At 40.4% G+C, this 18,457-nt stretch overlaps 4 protein-coding genes across 5 annotated transcripts; 3 read left to right on the top strand and 1 right to left on the bottom strand.

The window, feature by feature from the left end:
* Nucleotides 1-1,493: 1,493 nt before the first annotated feature.
* LOC122017494 (zinc finger Ran-binding domain-containing protein 2-like) lies at nucleotides 1,494-2,452 on the top strand. Its single transcript, XM_042575125.1, has 3 exons — nucleotides 1,494-1,887; nucleotides 2,168-2,241; nucleotides 2,342-2,452. Exons 1-3 carry the CDS (start codon nucleotides 1,538-1,540, stop codon nucleotides 2,353-2,355), a joined length of 438 nt encoding a protein of 145 aa, XP_042431059.1. The 5' UTR covers nucleotides 1,494-1,537; the 3' UTR covers nucleotides 2,356-2,452.
* Nucleotides 2,453-3,429: 977 nt separating this feature from the next.
* On the top strand, nucleotides 3,430-8,661 carry LOC122014845 (mediator of RNA polymerase II transcription subunit 17-like). The gene is made up of 8 exons (XM_042571303.1): nucleotides 3,430-3,581; nucleotides 3,660-3,873; nucleotides 5,731-5,844; nucleotides 6,225-6,310; nucleotides 6,389-6,779; nucleotides 6,855-7,319; nucleotides 7,412-7,729; nucleotides 8,153-8,661. Exons 1-8 carry the CDS (start codon nucleotides 3,481-3,483, stop codon nucleotides 8,474-8,476), a joined length of 2,013 nt encoding a protein of 670 aa, XP_042427237.1. The 5' UTR covers nucleotides 3,430-3,480; the 3' UTR covers nucleotides 8,477-8,661.
* Nucleotides 8,662-8,849: 188 nt separating this feature from the next.
* On the bottom strand, nucleotides 8,850-11,940 carry LOC122014844 (phospholipase D alpha 1-like). The gene is made up of 5 exons (XM_042571302.1): nucleotides 11,909-11,940; nucleotides 11,697-11,828; nucleotides 11,459-11,539; nucleotides 9,502-11,368; nucleotides 8,850-9,428 (listed from the first exon to the last, which is right to left on the bottom strand). The coding sequence occupies exons 2-5, from the start codon at nucleotides 11,799-11,801 to the stop codon at nucleotides 8,983-8,985; spliced, it is 2,499 nt and encodes an 832-aa protein (XP_042427236.1). The 5' UTR covers nucleotides 11,802-11,828; nucleotides 11,909-11,940; the 3' UTR covers nucleotides 8,850-8,982.
* A 4,173-nt stretch (nucleotides 11,941-16,113) lies between these two features.
* Nucleotides 16,114-18,443, top strand: LOC122015554. Of its 2 annotated transcripts, none has more exons than XM_042572517.1 (3): nucleotides 16,114-16,547; nucleotides 16,634-16,797; nucleotides 18,058-18,443. In XM_042572517.1, exons 1-3 carry the CDS (start codon nucleotides 16,170-16,172, stop codon nucleotides 18,062-18,064), a joined length of 549 nt encoding a protein of 182 aa, XP_042428451.1. In that variant the 5' UTR covers nucleotides 16,114-16,169; the 3' UTR covers nucleotides 18,065-18,443. The 2 variants fall into 2 exon arrangements, with proteins under 2 accessions (XP_042428451.1, XP_042428450.1); XM_042572516.1 differs by having other exon boundaries at nucleotides 16,115-16,547; nucleotides 16,634-16,781.
* The last annotated feature ends 14 nt before the right edge of the window (nucleotides 18,444-18,457 follow it).

The raw sequence follows: 18,457 nt of genomic DNA, 5'->3' as shown, positions 1-18,457 counted from the left end.
TGACATCAATGTTGAGTGGCCTTGAGGATAGATGAAGTTGGCAATTGAGTTTGAGACATGCATGATGCTGGAATATGAGACTGAGACCTGGGTGATGTTGGGATTTAAGATTGATGTTGAGGGCATCGACAACTATGACCGAGACACTAGTGAGGCTTGGATCTGAGACTGAGACTAGGATCTGGGCGATGTCGAGATCTGAGATTAATATCGAAGGTATTGACAATTGTGTTTGAGACATGGATGAGGCCAGGATATGAGATTGAGATGTAGATAATGTCAAGATATGAGACTGAAGGTATCAGCAATTGCGGGCGAGACACAGGTGAGGCCTATATATGAGATTGGGACCCAGGTAATGTCGTGATCTGAAACTTATACTAAAGGTATCGACAATTGTGATCGAGATACGAGTGAGGTCGAGATCCAAGACTGATATTGGGATCTGGATAATGACGGGATCTGAGACTGATACTGAACATGTCAACAACTACTGCAGAGATGCATGCATAAGGCCAAGATCTAAGACTGGAACTGAGATTCAGGTGATGCTAGGATTAGACTGATACTAAAGGTGTCAACAATTATGACTGAGATTGATACGGGGTGGATTGTTGAAATTGGGAGGGTGTTAGAATCTGAGATTGAGAAGATGTTGATAGCTGAGATCGAGATATGTTAGCTGACTTGTTCGATCAAATTTGAGTTTCATCTGGGCTACATCTAATTTTTTTTTTTTTTTTTTTGTCATATTTGACTCAGTTAGATTTTGACCGACAATTAAAAATGACTTTTAACTGCACGCAGCATGTGGGGGCTACGTGGCGGCAAGAATTCGCCACATCAACTATAAATGTCGACATCTGAGAGACAAAAAGGAACCGTCTAATGTTCTATAGGAGGTATAGTACATGTACTGGTCCAAATAAGTGTGATTAGTCATCATGCCTTTAGGCAAAAGGAATATATACTATGGCTACTCAAGTGGAAGATGCAATTGCTAGTTAGCCCACGTCTATCTTTTTCCACTTAGTCCTGAGCAAGAATCTAAAACGTAGCGGATAAGAAGCTAGTCGCTAACATATCGCAACAGTCTACATTTTGTTGTGCATGACCACCTCACATTGAACACACCAAGAAAAAGTGGCTAGGAAGGTTCCATTTTGCCGCCACGATCACACATGAATGAATTGTGAAATTAATTAAAATGTGATTATATATCTTCGATATGTGCCTTCCTTTATATATATATATTTATATATATATATATATCGAACATGAACTCCCCACATACAACCTTCCTTGGTGGTTTTTTTTTTTTTTTCCTTTTTGTTTTACAACTTTACAAAAGAATATCGCATAAAGAATATTAAGACGCTGGCTAGGTTGGAACCTGAACTATTACGTACCTCGTTATAATCCCACATGCCTCTATGTATCTCTTCCCTTCATATATAAATCCTACCCCTCCAAGACTTAATTCAATCGAGATCACTGACCAATTGTTGGTTTAATTAATAAGCTAAACGATATCAAAATGAGCGGGGGGATGTCGAGGAAGCCTGGGGATTGGGTGTGCAGGTCGTGCGAGTACGTGAACTTTTGTCGGCGGGACTCGTGCCAGCGGTGCGGCGAGCATAAGCTTGGGGTGGAGCGGCTGGACTACACCAGCATTGGTGGCAGCTGGGACGTCAAGCCCGGCGACTGGTATTGTTCCGCCTGCCGGGTCCACAACTACGCCAACCGCCCTTCCTGCTTCAAGTGCGGCGCTTCCAAGGACGACTCCGCCTCCGCCATCGCCAGCTCCTGGGGCTTCCGCTGCGACACCGCCTCCGGCGCCGCTAACTGCTCCTCCTCCTGGAAGTCCGGCGACTGGATTTGCTCCAGGTATCACATGCATATATCTTATTCTCTAACACCACGCACAGTCGCAGTGAAGTTACTTTAATAATATTCATGCACCAGTACCACATTGTTCATCAAGTCGCGTACTATCTAGCTCAATAGATGCTGTGCATCGAGGAGATGCCAAGTGTTGAGTATAACACGATCGACTTTTATATACATGAATGAATGAGATGATGGAACGTCTTTATCGATAGCTTTTCAGCCAATCTCTGTAATTGAACTAATCCTAATGGTCTGTTATATGCTTTAATGTATTCAGATTAGGTTGCAATGAGCACAACTATGCGAGAAGGATGGAATGTTTCCGATGCAATGCACCGAGATCAGACTGTGGTAATTAATCATCATTTTTTTTATTAATTAAATAGCTTAATTCAAGGCTCCTATTTTCTAAATTATACGAAAGTGCCAATTATATATATTTTGGTTGCAGGTTCAGAATACTAATATATAGGCAAGCACATGAAGAGACTTTTTCAAACAAGTCAATAAATATATGTTGTGTCCCTTTTTGTTTCAGCTGGTGTGTGTGTATATATAATCGAGACTGTAAGCTGTTATCAGCTAATTAAAGTCTACACTGTTACTGAATTTAAGACTATCTTTTAAAGAGTATATGCTTAATTAATTTAATTGTATTGTCAACAAATTCTGTCAGTGTGGTGTCAATTCATTCTGCTTTGAGCAATGTAGCTTTCTCTGCATGCCTCTGGTGGTTTAATTCTATCGACAGATTCTGCGACTGTGGTGTCATGGATTATATACGGCATGGGAGCTAATTGATTTAATTTGCATGGAAATATCATGCGACCAAGAAAATATTAATGTATTGAGAATGCAAACGTTAATTAATATTTAATTAATCTAATTTTTTATATTGCTTGTTGAGCTCATTTCATATGTGGTTCTGTTTTGCCATCTTTATTGGCTTCGTAGTCTATCTATTTTTTTTTTAAAAAAAATTGCTTATAATTTATTTAATTTTGTATTTTTATTCTTTAGTTTATAATATTATATTTTACTCTTCATATATTATAAGTAAAAATATCATTGGCCTTAATAACATCTAAAATCATATGATTAATTAGGATATAAAATCATTTATCTAACATCTAATTAAAGTTAAATCATATGATTCAAAAATGAGATTTTTTAATTATAATATTTTTTAATAAAATTATTAGACAAAATAAGAAGAAAGATTTTTAAAAAATGAGGTTAGGAAATTCTTTCGAATGCATAACATAGGAGGAAAGATTTTTTTTAAAAAACTATATAGGGTAAAATATAGTATTCTAAATTGTAAGGGATAAAATGTAAAAAAAAAAGTTAGATTGCGAAGGCAAATTAAGTTTTCCCGCGTAACAAATTTTTTTTTTAATTTAAATAGTCTTGCTTAATTTTTTGGGGTGAAAATAAAAAAGGCCTCCTATTTTTTTTAAAAAAAATATCAAAAATATTTTATCGTATTTTTTATTTTAAAAACTCTTATTTCACGGTATTTTAAAAACCCTCATCAAGCGCAGAACGCATCGACCTGGCGAATCAAGTCCGGCTTCCCGTTCGAAGGCCATGGAGGAGGGCGGCAGAAGGAGGATATCGATCGATCTCGACAGGCTCCCGATCAAGCGCTTGGACGCCATCGATGAGATCGGCAACGAGCAATTCCCTCCGTGCGCATCTTTTCCCCTCATTTGTCTTTTGACTGATGTAGCTGGCGCGCCGCGCCCTGAGCTTCTTCCTCCTTGCAGAGATGTTAGCCACGAGGAGAAGCGCCTCGGTATGATTCGGAGAATCGACTTCTCCTCCATCGTGGCGGATAGCGTTGGCACGAGGAAAAAGCAGAAGACGACCCCTAAGGAGGCCGCTCCCGCACCACAGCAGGCCTGGCCCTGGCAGGGCTTTGTGGAAAATCTGCAGCTTGCCCACCAGGAGTTATCAGTCATCATCGATCTGATCAACACGGTTCGTTCTCGCCTCTCTGGAAGTTGCTTTCTAATTTAGAGGAGAATCTGATTTTCACCCCTTCATCTCATTAACAATCATGAACTTAGGAGTAGCGGTTACAATATTGACCTAGGATAAAGTGAAAGTGGTAGCCTCGTGCATTAAAGTTGTAGAGATTCCTTTGAGATTATGCGTTTAGGGTTTTATTTTAGAGTTCTTTAGATATGCGCTTGATTTTAGGGTTCACTTAATGGTTTAATTAGCTGTAATATTCACTAAATGGTGGTCGAAATCTTATTCTTTGGTGAGAAATTTTGTCGTTTACTTCTCGCAGTCATATTAACAACACTTTCCATTTGCTTCCAGGATCTTGAAAAACTCTTGTCATACAGAAATCAAAATTTGCTTTATTTTAAATAAATTTTTTTGAAGAGACGGATTTTATGGAGTTACCTCTGATTGTGGGGCGACAATAAATGGTGTTGGATTGGTTTAACCTTATGTTTGCAAAGGAAACGAGTCAAACTGTGTAGCAGTGAATGTGAAATACGGTTGGAGGTTTTAGACTATTTCCCTGTGTACGAGTTATCTACAACAGAATTGAGGTATAGTAACTGTGAACTACATGGAAAATAAAATGGTTCGTGCTTTTAGTTACCTCTTATTTTATTCATATGGACATTCTAATAAATCTAGTATCTAATTGCAGTGTTTGATCATCTTTGTTAGACATTTTAGCTAAGTAATAAAAAAAATCTAGTATCTCATTGCAGTATCTGGCCATCTTTGCTGGACTTATTTTCTTCATACAACCAAGATTTTTCTTTAAAAAATTTCAACTGATTGTTAATCAACATTATAGCCTTTGGACTTTGGGTGCTGAATTGATAGCAATGAAAATTATTTAAATTTGTTAACTAATGAATACTTATATATGTAGAGTATGATCTCCCACCTATTTGTTTAGATGTTTGAAACTTTATGCACGTTGATATGGGAAACCTACAATAAAATTATGTGGCTTGCAACAGAGCTTAGGCTATTTGCTCTTACTTAGGCTAATTCTCCAATGTACCAGTATGAACTGGTTGTAGTTGGGATGAAATTGTAGCAGTTAAGATGAAGTGGATTGAGTGGAACAGTTTGGATGAAACATAAGCAGTTTGCATGAAGTGACAATTTGTAGGTGAAGACAGTTCTCTAACTAGATAACTAATTAAAGAAGTTTAACTTAATGGGGTGAAGAAGCTTCCATTATAAGGTGAATAGGTTTTCCCTTGTGAGGTGAAGTTTCCATTATGAGTTAAAGAGGTTTCCTATATGAGGTGAAGAGGTTTACCTTTTGAGGTGAAAAGGTGGAGATGCGCATAGCCAAAGTGAATTTTTCAGATGAGATGGTTCGAGGATCAGGAGTTTTGGGATCTTAGCAGTCAAGATAGAATAAAGGATTAAGAATCTCTCTCCTGGAAAAATCCCCTTATTATGGCACCTAACTCCTATTTATGGTTCATGGTTATTTGCCATCTTGTAATGCCAACTATCGACACATGTTATGCTCCCATTGGTCAATGTGTATGAGGTTGTTATAGATTCATCTCTCCCCTGCCCAATCTTTTTTCCCTCTTTGGGACACATGATGGATTGTCATTTGCAGGTACACACAGTATGGTACATCCTGTACTACATGATATATGTATCTCCAGTCAAGAATTAAAAATGTTATCTTTTCATCCTTTTCATTTCTGAATCTGTAGAGTTTTGTTGAGAAATATGAAAAATTTTACGATCTCTTCCATCATAAAAATAATAGAACTTTATTTTTTTTTTGTGTAATTAGAAATTAGAGTATGACTTGCTTCTGGGCAAAAAATGTAGGTTGAAGCCAATGATGCAGTAGCAGTGTCTGGAATGCAGAGACCTAAGCAGCTGCCAAATGAAACTCTGTCAGACCTTGCAGTATCTGCAGCAACTAAGCTTCAACGTCTCCGGGTATTATATTTTATTAAAAAAAAATGATAACAGCTTTGTTTTTTTCTTGTATACTTTTAAATTTGCAGCATGGGCTTTATAGATTGAATACGGTGGCCCTTTTAGTATCTGAGAGGCAGCATGAAATTTCCTCAAACACCAATAGAAGTGCATATAATTTACCCTAGCTTATGCAAGTGTCAAAGTATTTATGTTTTGTTTTTTTATGTCAAAGAAAAGGCAGCAATGCTTTCTTTTGACACTGATTACTACTTTGTTTTGACAGATTAAATTATGATTCTAATTGCTTTTCTCCGAGTAAACGATCCACATCTTGTGGTTATTTCCAAATATGTAACAGGATACACAGTTGTTTCTATCTCTTATTGAATTTCATACAGAATCTTGGTAGGTACTTCAAACAATCTTCGAAAGCATTAGAACTGAAAGTCTCAAGAGAGGCAAGATTCTATGGATCACTGATCAGGTACTTGCTCCACATTTAATAATAAAGTGCTCCAAAATCTGGGAAATATTATCTAATTTATGTTCCATTGACTGACAGATTGCAGCAACACTGGAAACTTAAACGACAACGTGTGTTAGCAGGTCCAGGTAGTGATGGGTTCTCATTCGATCTGTTAGACAATACATCATCAGATACTACTATGCTATCTCGTCCATTGCCCAATGCTCTAGTTCGCATTGTTCGTGAGAATGCAGGCCTTTTGGCCATACAAAGACCTCCAAAATCATTTCGATGCATATCGATAAGTTATACTGGGACTAATTTTAGTTCTAGAAGTAAGAAGCCCCTTAAAGGGAATATATATAACTCAGTTGAGAATCCTCAAGCAAACAAGAAAGAAGCTTTAACTGATGAAGATGTCAATTCATGGGTCAAAGATACACATTCAGTTCTTCGTGAAATTCATCAATCAATTTTTCTGGAGCAGGTACTTCTCTATTGTTTTCTTCAGCATTACATTATTCATAGCTGCTGATTTTTTTTTTTGTTTTGTTAATTGCAGGTTTTTGATAGGGTGAATCATGAAAGTTACTGCACTTCACCAGGAATTCATGTCACTGGGATGCTAGAAGACCTTTTACAGTTAGCTGTTGGTCAAGATACATCTATTTGTATGTCCCTTGTATCCGTTAAGAAAGAAGATGACTTTCTTGACTCCAGGGGACTTTCTCAGAAAGGCAATAATGGGTTTACTCATTCTGACTCATCAGCACTAGTAGTGAATAACGAGAAAGATGAATTTAATCAAAATAACTTGGAAGTTCCTAGCCCTGTTGGCTTAGAAATTTATTTGGTACATATTTTCCACAAAAATTCCTTAGTACGATTGAAGGAGAAAAATTTTTCTGCCTCAAGAGTAGCTGTTACTGGTCATGCTGCTACTGAATCTTGTGGTCTCACTCATTTCTGTAAGACAGTTGCTCATAGGATCTTTTCCACTAAAGTTCTGGCTGAAATAGAACGTCTTGTAAGAAGTGACCCTTTCCCTCTATAGTTTGACAGTGAATTAAAAAGTAGTAAACCATCTAAAGTTTTGATGTCATCTTCCTTTGTATGCAGGTCAGCAGGATTCCGTATGTTCAGCTGTTGTCTCACCCTCCTTGGCATTCCAGAACATCATCATGGTCTCTCTTCTTAAAATTTCCTGAGTCAGTTTTTCATACAGCTTGTCTGTCTGAGTCTTCAAATAATTATGATGTGAAGGGTTTAATTAGGCCACAAATTCATACCAAGATAGTGGTCAAGGATGACCAAGTTACAGTGAGTGGAGAAGGTGCACTCGGTACTCTCTGTTCATTCGGAATTTCTGCTGATGGTTCTTCAATGGATAGCTATGGGTGTGACTTGGATGATCTTCCACTAATTCTTCTTCAGCAGGTATCTTTATCTATTGCATATACTGCTTTGTTTGTTCTAAACTAAGATTATTGTTTTGAAGGATACTCAGCTCATACTGCTTACTGAGACCTTCGTTTCCTATCAAAATAGCTAGCCCTTGAATAGATTAAGTAAAATCTAATTGGTGAGTCTGGAACCGACAAGAAGTGCCAGTAAATGACTAGTATTCTTAATTTATTCATATTCATTTTTCTTGATTTTAACTCCTATAGGACCGTAAAGCACTTTTGCAAAAAATGTTTTACCGGTAAGTGGGTTGAGTAGAGAGACATTTTGGGGAACAAGAGTGTTAGTTGGTAAATTTCAAAGGAGGAGGTTCCTTTTGGATATATTCAGTAAATTAGGTGCGTTCTTTTGGTAAATTGCCAAATAAGATTACCTCAACTTAGTTCCATTCTGCAGATTGCAGGACAGATCATTCGTTGGCTTCATGATGAAGCATTGATAGTGGGGATGAAGGTGAGCAGAGACTTTTTGTGCCTGTATCTTGAACTTGACCAAGGTGACATGCTTGGTCTTGTGGCACGTGTGGACCCAGACGACGTCAATGGCTGCATCTCATGGTGGATGATCATGGAGGATGGCATGGCAGATGATGGGAAATTCTCTACAAACTCTGGCGAGTACAAGAACCGAAGGTTTCTCGGGCATCTATCGCTTGAAGCATTGTACTCTATGTTGATGGATCTAGTGAATGTTAGCACTAATAGTTTGGGTGGATCCTAGAAGGTGATATCTATGGGTTCAACAAGTGCTCACTGAGAGTTTGATGATGCATGTCACACGTAGAAGTTGGCACTAGGAATTACGTTTTAGAATATAATTCCCTATGTCCAACTTTCCAATTAATGTAAGAATTGGTGTAGACACTTTCAGTGCCAATGTATAATCAATAGAGTAATTTTTATTTACCTAGACGTATAGGTGATATTGCTACATCATTATAAAATTTTTAATTTCACAAGTTTCTTATGGTATATTATAGTACACCTACACGTTGTATTTGTTTCGTATTGGCTGCTACTAATTGACTGATATAATGAAAGATTGATAAGGTTAATTTAGTTTGAGTGGCATCTGCGACCTCTCTTAAATCAAATTCACATCTAACGTTGTTTTTTCTCCAGTTTTCTCTCCTAAGTTTTCTTAATCCATCATTGCTAATCTATCAGTTCATGTTTAAATTAAATCAAATTAGACTACTTCTATCAGACACGGATGCATAGAAGTTGTCAAGTGGTGAGAATGGAAGGAAGGTAATCCGACCTTCTCCCGAGAATAGGAGCTCTGGTATCCGGGAAGAACTTCAACCCCGGCAACTCCGTGACCTTCCCGAAGCTGGTGACGCCGACGGGGTATCTGAGAAGATGGCCCGGGAGGTCGTCGGATAGCTCCTCGCTCGCGTACAAATCCCAGTTTCGTTTGGCGACCGTGTTCAGCTTCCTCACGCACTCCACGCTCCCAGGACGTTGGAAGACATCATCCTGCAAAGATTGCACTCCCAGGTGCTCGTGCCACAGTGCCCTACGAAAGCTGTAGACTTGCCCCATGGCCGGGCGCCACTCATTTGCGAGATGTTCAGGTTGGAATGCGCCAACCGCGATCTCCGAGTCTCTGGCCCCGTCCATTGATCTCTGGTTGATGTTAGCGGATCCGACGATGATGTACTCGTCATCGACTGCGAAGAATTCATTTTTTACTTTTCTCCAAGTAATAAATGTATCAAGCTGAAGATTTACGCATGCAATTACCTATCATCATCTTGGCATGGACATAGATCATGAATCGCCTTGCTTGCTGTGCTCTGCTGTAATCAGAGTTCGGCTCCGGTTGCTCCGGCGGCATGTACTCATCCCTTCTCCTCACTTCTCGATTGCCCAAGCAGAAGAAGGCCAAATGATCATCAGGATTCGCTCCAAGACCCTTGGCTCTGAGAGCCTGCGAGATGTCCTTGTACATCATCTCCATCGTCCGTCGCTGCCAATCCAAGATAGCCTGCACGGACTCGCTCTCGGGGACGCCTTCCGGCCACATCGGAATCACCACATAGGCCGCGAACGGTCTTCCAGCCTCGATCATGCTTACCACTTTGAGAGAGATCTCCTTGGGGATGAGATGCAACGCACCGATGTCCTCGACCTTGATGCCATCGGCGGCGCTCCAGTCGTATGAGCTTCCGAGGAAATACTGGTTCTCGATGTAGATGAAGTCTTTGGCTCGCCGAATCGCATGAATGTATGCGTCCTGGATACTACGCTCTATGACATGGTCCTTGCCAGTGATGAGCCCTGCTGCGGCGGCTTCCACTGGCGTGTAAGGGAATCCGTCGACCGAGCTGCTGTCGATGGAGCGAAAAAGTTGCACGCTCCAAGCTTTGTCGTCGACCACAGCACGAACGGGCGCCAAGCGTTCGACGTCCGGCAGTAGCAGATGCTCTGCCCCGCCCTGCTTTCTCCATCTCTGCTCGAAGTTGTGCAAGACATCAACGGTCACGGGGCCTTCGAGCCTACAATGGATGTCGTGCCAGGGCTCTCTCGGGCCGCCCTTGGACCTGGACGCGCCCGGGAAGTTCGGCTGGTGGAAGTCCAGGCGGTGCGCCGTGGCAAGAGTCCGGAACAAAGAGTGCTGCTGCGTGTCGTACCTGCCGTCGCAGAGGTCGATTCCTCCGACGAAACTGCGGATCGTCCGCTTCCCATCCCGCCCGCTGTCGGCGTCCACCACCAGGGTCTTCTGGTGATGCGTAAACATGGTGGCAGTCTGGAAGTCCTGAACATAGCTCGCGGCGTCGTCGGGATTCCGAGGACAGAGGACGCATTGCACGCCCGTGTCCCGGAAGTAGCTCGCGGTGTCCAGGTCGTGGGTGGCCATCACGCCGTCCTTCCTCAGCCGGCCGAGCCCCACCGAGGTCCGGTCGTTCCACACAAGCATCAGCACCCGCACGCCATCTCGGGCCTTCCCCTTCAGAAGGTCGCCGAGGGTGGCGTCTCCACCGGGCTTGGGCCGCTGGGGGTCGCGCACCAGAGTGATCTCGGTGAAGACCGACCAACCAGCGATGTAAATGAAGTGTCGTGCGCCGGCGATGGCGTCGAAGATATCCTCCCAGCACCGCTGAGGCTCGTAGTTCCGAGGAAGGAAGCCGTCTAGGACATGGGCGTCCTGGTAGAGCGTCATCCGACAGCCCTGCCGCTGCGGGAAGAAGGTGCGCGGCACACCTGGGTGGTACAGGTTGGCGATCCCCCTTCCCCAGTTTTGCACCGGATCTCTGTCGACGGCCACGTACCGCACTCTCACGTGCAGTTTGGCTCCTTGTTTCACCGGATTTCGGTCATCGTCGTAGATCAACAGCCACCGGTCCACCGGCGCTCCATGCATCACTTCCTTCACAGGTAGGTAAGCCCGGCCAATCACGGACGCCCCAATGGCTTTGTCGGTCTTGACTGTGAAAATAATGTCGGCGGCGAGGTGCGCGCAGTAGAGATGGAATGCCTCGTTCCAGGCGAAGACGGAGTCGGCGGTTATCACTCTGGTGCGACCGACCCTGGCCTTCTCCAGGTCGATGGTGGCGTAGACGCTCACAGGGCCGAATTTATCAGAACTTTCTATTTGTTGGACGAGTTCCTGATATCGAATTTGCAACGGAAAAAGGCATTCAAAAGCAGCATTCAATTAATCGATCAATAAGTTGAAGTCGAAGCTAACAAGTAAAACCTTGGGACGGCAGAAAGAAGCTCTCCTGATCCATGACAATCTTTTGAAAAGGGTTCCCTTTACTCGAGTTAGAGTGCAGGTCTCCAGTTTCAGCAGCACACCATGCAAAGCATACCACTTATTATACTCTTGAATCGAGAGTTGCTTAATAATAAAAAAAAAGAAAGAGGAGGAAAATGCAGAACAGAGGAATTGAAATAGGCAACGGCAGCTAGCTGCTTTGTGATAATATATATACCTTCAGAAAAGACTTTCGGCTGCTCTGGTTTTCACGTGTGTTCAGCAAAGAATCTGCTTCTAAGATCGACGCTTGCAGAGTTCCATGGAGCAAAATGCGTGCCATGCCTTACCGCGTGCAAGGAAGCAGCCCCTGCAGCATGAAAAGAACGCTTCAATGAAGTTTTCTAGTTTGAACTTGAAAGAGCAAGGCGCTTAGTTGAAGATCGTCACGTAGCAGCAAACAGGTCGTAGTTGCTTGTGACAGGAACGAAAACAAGCCCCAACTTAAATAGAGGCATCGAGAAGTTCAGCTGCCTGAGAAAGGAAAAGTATATCCACTCAGCACAAATACCAAACGTTAGCCGGAAAGACACAAGAAAGAGATCTAATTCCGAAAGCAAGTACGAAGTTTGGGGATCCTGGTGGATGATAAGACGTACAACGATGGAAAAAAAAAACTCTAAATTTAAAGCTTATTCAGAAGAAGATTAACAGGATAGGGAAGATAGCCCACCTATTATGCCGCACACTCTATCAACATCTAAAAAAAATTTTGATTTGATTTTGTTTTTTAAAAGCAAAACATTGAATGACATACCCATAAACTAAAAAACAAATAAAAATAAAACAACACAGGTCTAAACAAAGGTCCATGGCTATCTGATTTAGGGATGTGCAAATAGGCGAGCGGCTCTGTCCAAGTTTGACTTGAACTCGAAGTTAATCAAACTTGAGCTAACTCATTTAATATTCGAGTCAATCTTAAACTCACTTAATATTGGTTTCGAGGGTTTGTCTAACCCTATGGAGTAGACTATATGTAATATATTATTTTTATTTATTTATATAATTATTGAATAATTTAGTACCATCAAGTAATCAATGGGAAGTATTAGATAAACTCTTACCATTTTGAAAGTTTATTTTCAAAAGAATTAAATCGTTATTATGGTTTGATTTATAATATAAAAAAAATTATGATAAAATTACTTCTATTTTGGTTCTAGCTTGAGCTCGAAAGCTTGATTTTAATTCTTCAAACCGAGCTCGAGCCTGTGACTAGATGGCTGAGCCGAGCTCAAATTCACAACTTAATCATGCTGAGTCTTTTTATTTCTATATATATTTTCATAAAATAACTTTTCCTCTCGTCATTCTCCTTTCGGCATCCCCTCCTTTACTGCGACGAGCCCTCTCTCTCTATGCTCTCCCTCGCCATGACGAGCCCTCTCTCGTCATGCCCACCCTCGTTGCAACGAAGCTCCTTGCGACGTCGACCCTCGCAGTACCCACCCTCACTTGTTGTGATGAAACAAGGGTTTCCCCTCCCTCGCTCGACGAGCCCTCTCTCTCTATGCTCTCCCTCGCCATGACGAGCCCTCTCTTGTCACGCCCTCCCGCAAATCTAAGTTTTCCAGCCCTCTCTTGTCGTGCCCATCCTCATCGCAACGAAGCTCCTTGCGACAAAGCTCCCTAGGATGTCGAGCCTCGCAGTGCCCTCCCTCACTTGTCGTGATGAAGCAAGTCCCCGTGCCTCTCTCCCTTGCTATGACGAAGCTCCTTTGCAGGTAGAACATTTCCTTCTTGATGCAAGAAGATATCATAGACCACCAAGCTATTGCTATGACTATTTGATTTGATTTAATTTGATTATTATGTTTCTAAAGTTTGATACTAGTACTGGTTAGATATTTTTGATTGAAATAGTTAAAACTCTGACAAATTATCCAATGGTAACAGGTGAAATTTACATCAGTTCAGATCGAATTTAAATTAAAACTTCACTTAATCTAGTAACTGAAGTTAACCTAATTGAAAAGCTTAAAAAATAGCTAAGCCAATGTTTTGGGCTTAGCTAGGATCTCATACATTTGGTCAATTGATTGTTTTTTTTTTCAAAAAAAAGGAACTAAAATTTTATTATTATTTTTTAAAATTTTTGAAGCAAGTTGGAAATTTGGGTCATGAGCATCCTTAGTTTTAAGGAAGAACAACTTTTAAATTTTATCATATGGTAAACCACTTAGTCAAATCCTGTAAATACTTATTGCACATAATAATCATGACTCTAACTCATTTCGTTTTGAAACTTTAGTCATTTCTTTTGTTTTTATATAACGTAACCATTTGAGTTTTCATTGACTTGTTTATCTTAATCTTGGGGTGTCCATTCGTATCAATATAGTTTGCAACTAACTCATTGTATCTTTGGTATCTCAGTGCCTTGTTGAAACGGTTGATATAATTCATGAATGAGTTCTTATTTTAGATATATCTTTTTGAAAAATGAATGTGAGCTTTCAGATCTTTAACTACTTGGCATTCCAATACAAAATATATGACTAAAATATACTGGCACTCATTTGTGTCACAATTCATATGTCAATGACAACCAATCATTTTTCTCCAAGTTAACACAGTAAATAATCTCTTTCCATGACTTTTCAAAATCATTAAGTGTCGTAGAATTTACAATAACATTCTTTATGTTTTGATAGTGGTTTTGAAAAATCAAAAAGTGTAATTTATTTAAAAATTTATTTAGTTTATAACACGGACAATATCGATATACTATTTGAGGGAAAACTTATATATGTAATAACTTTCGTCATAGCAGGATCTTGATCAGTGATGATAATATTTGATGGACCTTTAGGCATGACTTCTATCTGTCTACATTACCATTTACCAATAAGAGTTAGAAAATGACCCAGATTTTTTATTTGCTTAAAAATAATAATAATAAAATAAAATTTTAGTTCCTTTCTCTTGAAAAATTAATCAATTGACTAGAAATCTGACATCCTTCGTCCAAAACATTACTCAACTGGTTTTCAAGTCTAAATTTCACCTGTTACCCCTTAATAATTTGCCATATTTTTAGCTACTTCGATAAGAATATCTAATTAGTACCAGTATCATACTTTCAAAAAAATGATGACCAAATAAAATCAAATCAAATAGTCATACGAATAGTTTGGTGGTCCATGATATCTTCCTGCATAAGGAAGGAAATGTTTTATTGGCAAGGGAGTTTTATCGTCGCTAGGGGCGAGACACAAGGAAACCCTAGCTTTGTTGCGGCGAGTGAGGGAGGGTGAGGAGAGGGAGGATGTCGCGCGGAGCTTCGTCGCAACGAGAGAAGGTTGAAAAAACTAGATTCACGGGAGGGCACGACGAGAGAGGGCTAATCACGACGAGGGAGGGGGTGGTGAGAGGAGAATGACGAGAAGAAAAGTTGATTTTATGAAAATAAAAGGATAAAAAGGATAACGGGAATGACAAAAAGTTGTATTCAACAAAATTAAAAGAAATAAAATATCATGCAGATCCACCAGGAGGACAATATGTACTGTTTTGTCCATAGCTTAACAACTCTGTCTATCTTTATTCCTTCTGTGTTAAAGATCCCTAATTACCACTTTTTTATATGGATTTATCTTCTAAATGGGATGCGCAAGAATGAAATACTAAGCTTCTAGATCATCCGTCATGAGTACTTTCTAATTTATCCTGACGGTCACCCATATGACAAAAGATAATTCGTTCACCCTCAACGCCTCCACCAACTAGTCCCCAAGCTAACACAGATAAGATAAATCATGGGTGACTACTAATCATTAGTACACATAACCAAGATATAAAATAAGATATACTCAAATATGTTAAATTTTAACTCTAAGATCTCATATGATAATACTTTATATTTTAACCACCAAACCGTCCCAAAGTGTGTGTGATTAATGGAGGCAGATCTCCTTGTCCACATTTTTATGGACCAGGGAATAGATCATATGGAATTACGGCCGGATCGTAGTGGCGATCCATCCACAATTAATTATGATCTCTCCCTAGGTTCACCATCCACATGTTATAATTTGGGTCAGGGGCGGGTGGTCAAAGGTCGTCCGAAGGCCACCTACTGCTCGGGGACCAGCAACTTGGTCACTTGCTCACCACCGGTGGTCTTCGGACGACCTCCGACCATCCGTCCTGACCCAAACTATAATTTGAAGAGACGATGAATTAAAAAAAGATAGTAATCCATTACGATCGAATCTTCATTATGATTCAACTATAATTTTATATGATCAATCTCTTAGTCCATACAAATATGGATCAAGAGGTCTCGTCCCCTCGGATGGGTCTACTGGTTAGCGCATGAGGTATTGCCATAATGAGGTCTGGCGTTCGAATCTCGGCAAAGCCGAGATAAATACCTCTTTTATATGTTAGTCACTATTCCAAAGACTAGTGGCCGTCCATGATTTACCTCTTCTGTATTGACCTTGGGACGGATTGATGAGGACGCTAGGGGTGAATATATTCATCTTTTACCACGATGCCACAAAGAGATCTCGTCACGTGGGTAACACCCGTATCCTGATGGTCACCATGGTCGGTGCGACCTGGTTCACTATTTCCTGTGTTAAATATTTACACGCTAGATTTGGTCGGAGTCGCGACCCTCGAACTCTCGAAGGTTGAAGTCATGGCATCGGTCTCTAGGTTCGCGCCGTCCTCTGTGTCTTTCCTTCTGCCACGCTCTCTCCCCCCTTTTCTGCCCGCGGAATCCTTCTTCATCCGACGTCATCGACTCCTCAGTGTGCGTCCTCGTTCCGACAGCCTCCGAGCTCGCCGCCGGCTTTCGGGTGGCCGCCTCGAATACTCTCTGGACGATGAAGATGAGCAGCCATCGGATGGGGAAGGAACCGGATTTGGACGGGCGGTTGAACTATTCAATGGAAGAGAGTACTACCGGTGCCATGACTTCCTGGAGGAGCTCTGGTACGACGCGGAGGAGCCCATCCGCACGCTCCTTCATGGCATCCTGCAGTGTGCTGTGGGTCTGCATCATCTATTCAACCAGGTAAGGTAACCTAATACCCCTAGGTTTCGAAATTTGTCTCTGAACAGGTAAAGAGGGTATTTTTAGGGTTGGAAGTGAGTATGCAGAACCACCGGGGAGCGATGATGGAATTGGGTGAGGGGCTTTGCAAGCTTCGGAAAATGGATCTCGAGAATGGGCCGTTCTTTCAATTCGAAGAGGAAGTCTCAGCAACCTTGGAGTTCCTATACCAAACTCAGAAAGAACTCGCTGCTTGTAGGTTTTCATGTCTGTGAGTACTTATCGTCTGTTACTTGTGTTTTTCTAACTGATCTATCTGAGATTACTATAGAATCATTTGTTATTTAAATATGAAATGAGAGAAACAATTTGTCTTGCATAATGAATGAGGTTAGGTGCTTGTGATTTATTTTCTTGCATAAATTAACTTAGTGATTCATTCAAAATAATTGTCTTTCAAATGGGAAGCTTACAAACTATTGGAAGCTACTCATTTGCTGGATGTGTGTCTTGTTGCACCAAAGTGTAGATCTTTTAGATGGCTATTCGTTTGTTGTCTAGGACAAGTTAAACAAACTTGGATCTATTATATATCAGCATTGATTTAAAGGTTTTAGCGATCACAGAATCTTTTTTGAATATTAGATCTTTAGAGCAGCTAGAATTTGTGATGGCTGAAGCAACCCAATAGCATCTTAAAGAAATTGGCAGGGAAGGATGACCATATCAAGATTCTCTGAACATTAATCCTTGTATTGTTGTGGATATTTTGTTTAGAAATTCAAGATTTAGTGTGTTTATGTTGGTACTTATGCAGCTAGGGGAGCTTGGATAAGAAATAAAATGTTAAACTTAACCAAGAAATAAAGTAATGTGTTTAGTTGTGTATTTTGGACCCGCGTGTCTGTTCGTGTATGCTACTTCTCGCTAATCAAGAAACAATTCAGCTCACTTATTTCATTTAACATTGCAACAGAAAACAAAAGGAGCTATTTATTTATTTGGTTTTTTTCTGAGTTAGCGGAACTTATTTTACTCCTGCATATATGAACTTCTAGATATCATTTAGTTTGCATAGGGTTTTCTAGGATTTCTAGCATAACCTGATTATGGTGTCAATGCTACATGTCTCATGGTCATTTTATTAGTCTTGCCATGAACTTGTTTGCCTGATATCATCCACCAAGCGATGTTGATTGCTATTATTCAGTTATCAGAGATAAACAAAAGGAATTTTAGGAGCCAAATACCAAATTGCGGTATGCACTCAAGAACTAGTTAATTACCTGGTGTATCATCAAGTAAATTTTAGTTTCTTGCTTCAGACCAGCATTTGGTTTTTCTTGAAGCGGTTCTTTTCTCTTATTTCCATGCTTATTTATTTTAGCATTTCTCCCCAAAGTTAATAATGTTTCAGTGGATCTCATTTACACCAATCAATTCAGTTTCCAATAAATATATTAATGCTTGTTTGTGCGCAATAATGAAATTTCCAATAAATATATTTCAATTTTCTTCAACATTCTGGCAGGCACTAGTGAAATTTGCTTACCCATGGATGGCTCAGAGAGATCTTATCAGTTACTCGGTAGCTTTGCTGCCGGTCAGCAGTTGTACAAATTGAGTTTAGATCAACAGGGAGCTGCCTACATAACTTTCTCCTTTGTCCCGGAGCAGAGCTCATATGAGCCTTTAAAAGTGAAGGTTCCTACTCTCCATGCCACAGAAGACCATCTCAGGGCATTTGAACATCGATGATCAAGTGAAGAATTGTGTTTTTTCTTGATAGCTATCATAAGCTATATCTATGTAATCACGAACTGAAGCTGTGCACAAGTTGAAAATTTTAAAGAATTCTATAAATGAAGAAAAAATCAAATAAGATAAAGTAAGTAAATTAAGGTCAAATATAGACTTCGAATTGTGCAAAA

Source organism: Zingiber officinale, chromosome 8B (assembly GCF_018446385.1).
Source record: "Zingiber officinale cultivar Zhangliang chromosome 8B, Zo_v1.1, whole genome shotgun sequence".
Lineage (NCBI taxonomy): Eukaryota > Viridiplantae > Streptophyta > Magnoliopsida > Zingiberales > Zingiberaceae > Zingiber > Zingiber officinale.
This window is presented reverse-complemented; position numbering and strand designations above follow the sequence as displayed.

What these genes read in the sequence shown, in the direction of transcription:
- LOC122014845 (XM_042571303.1), top strand. Translation starts at nt 3,481, where the DNA reads ATGGAGGAGGGCGGCAGAAGGAGGATATCGATCGATCTCGACAGGCTC. An exon ending in AATCAATTTTTCTGGAGCAG is followed by an intron (nt 6,780 to 6,854) that starts GTACTTCTCTAT and finishes TGTTAATTGCAG; the next exon opens with GTTTTTGATAGGGTGAATCA. An exon ending in CACTAATTCTTCTTCAGCAG is followed by an intron (nt 7,730 to 8,152) that starts GTATCTTTATCT and finishes TCCATTCTGCAG; the next exon opens with ATTGCAGGACAGATCATTCG.
- LOC122015554 (XM_042572516.1), top strand. Translation starts at nt 16,170, where the DNA reads ATGGCATCGGTCTCTAGGTTCGCGCCGTCCTCTGTGTCTTTCCTTCTG. An exon ending in TGCATCATCTATTCAACCAG is followed by an intron (nt 16,548 to 16,633) that starts GTAAGGTAACCT and finishes GTGAGTATGCAG; the next exon opens with AACCACCGGGGAGCGATGAT. An exon ending in TCAGAAAGAACTCGCTGCTT is followed by an intron (nt 16,782 to 18,057) that starts GTAGGTTTTCAT and finishes ACATTCTGGCAG; the next exon opens with GCACTAGTGAAATTTGCTTA.
- LOC122014844 (XM_042571302.1), bottom strand. Translation starts at nt 11,801, where the DNA reads ATGGCACGCATTTTGCTCCATGGAACTCTGCAAGCGTCGATCTTAGAA. An exon ending in GCCGAAAGTCTTTTCTGAAG is followed by an intron (nt 11,540 to 11,696) that starts GTATATATATTA and finishes CTGAAACTGGAG; the next exon opens with ACCTGCACTCTAACTCGAGT. An exon ending in CTTCTTTCTGCCGTCCCAAG is followed by an intron (nt 11,369 to 11,458) that starts GTTTTACTTGTT and finishes ATTCGATATCAG; the next exon opens with GAACTCGTCCAACAAATAGA.
- LOC122017494 (XM_042575125.1), top strand. Translation starts at nt 1,538, where the DNA reads ATGAGCGGGGGGATGTCGAGGAAGCCTGGGGATTGGGTGTGCAGGTCG. An exon ending in GGCGACTGGATTTGCTCCAG is followed by an intron (nt 1,888 to 2,167) that starts GTATCACATGCA and finishes TAATGTATTCAG; the next exon opens with ATTAGGTTGCAATGAGCACA.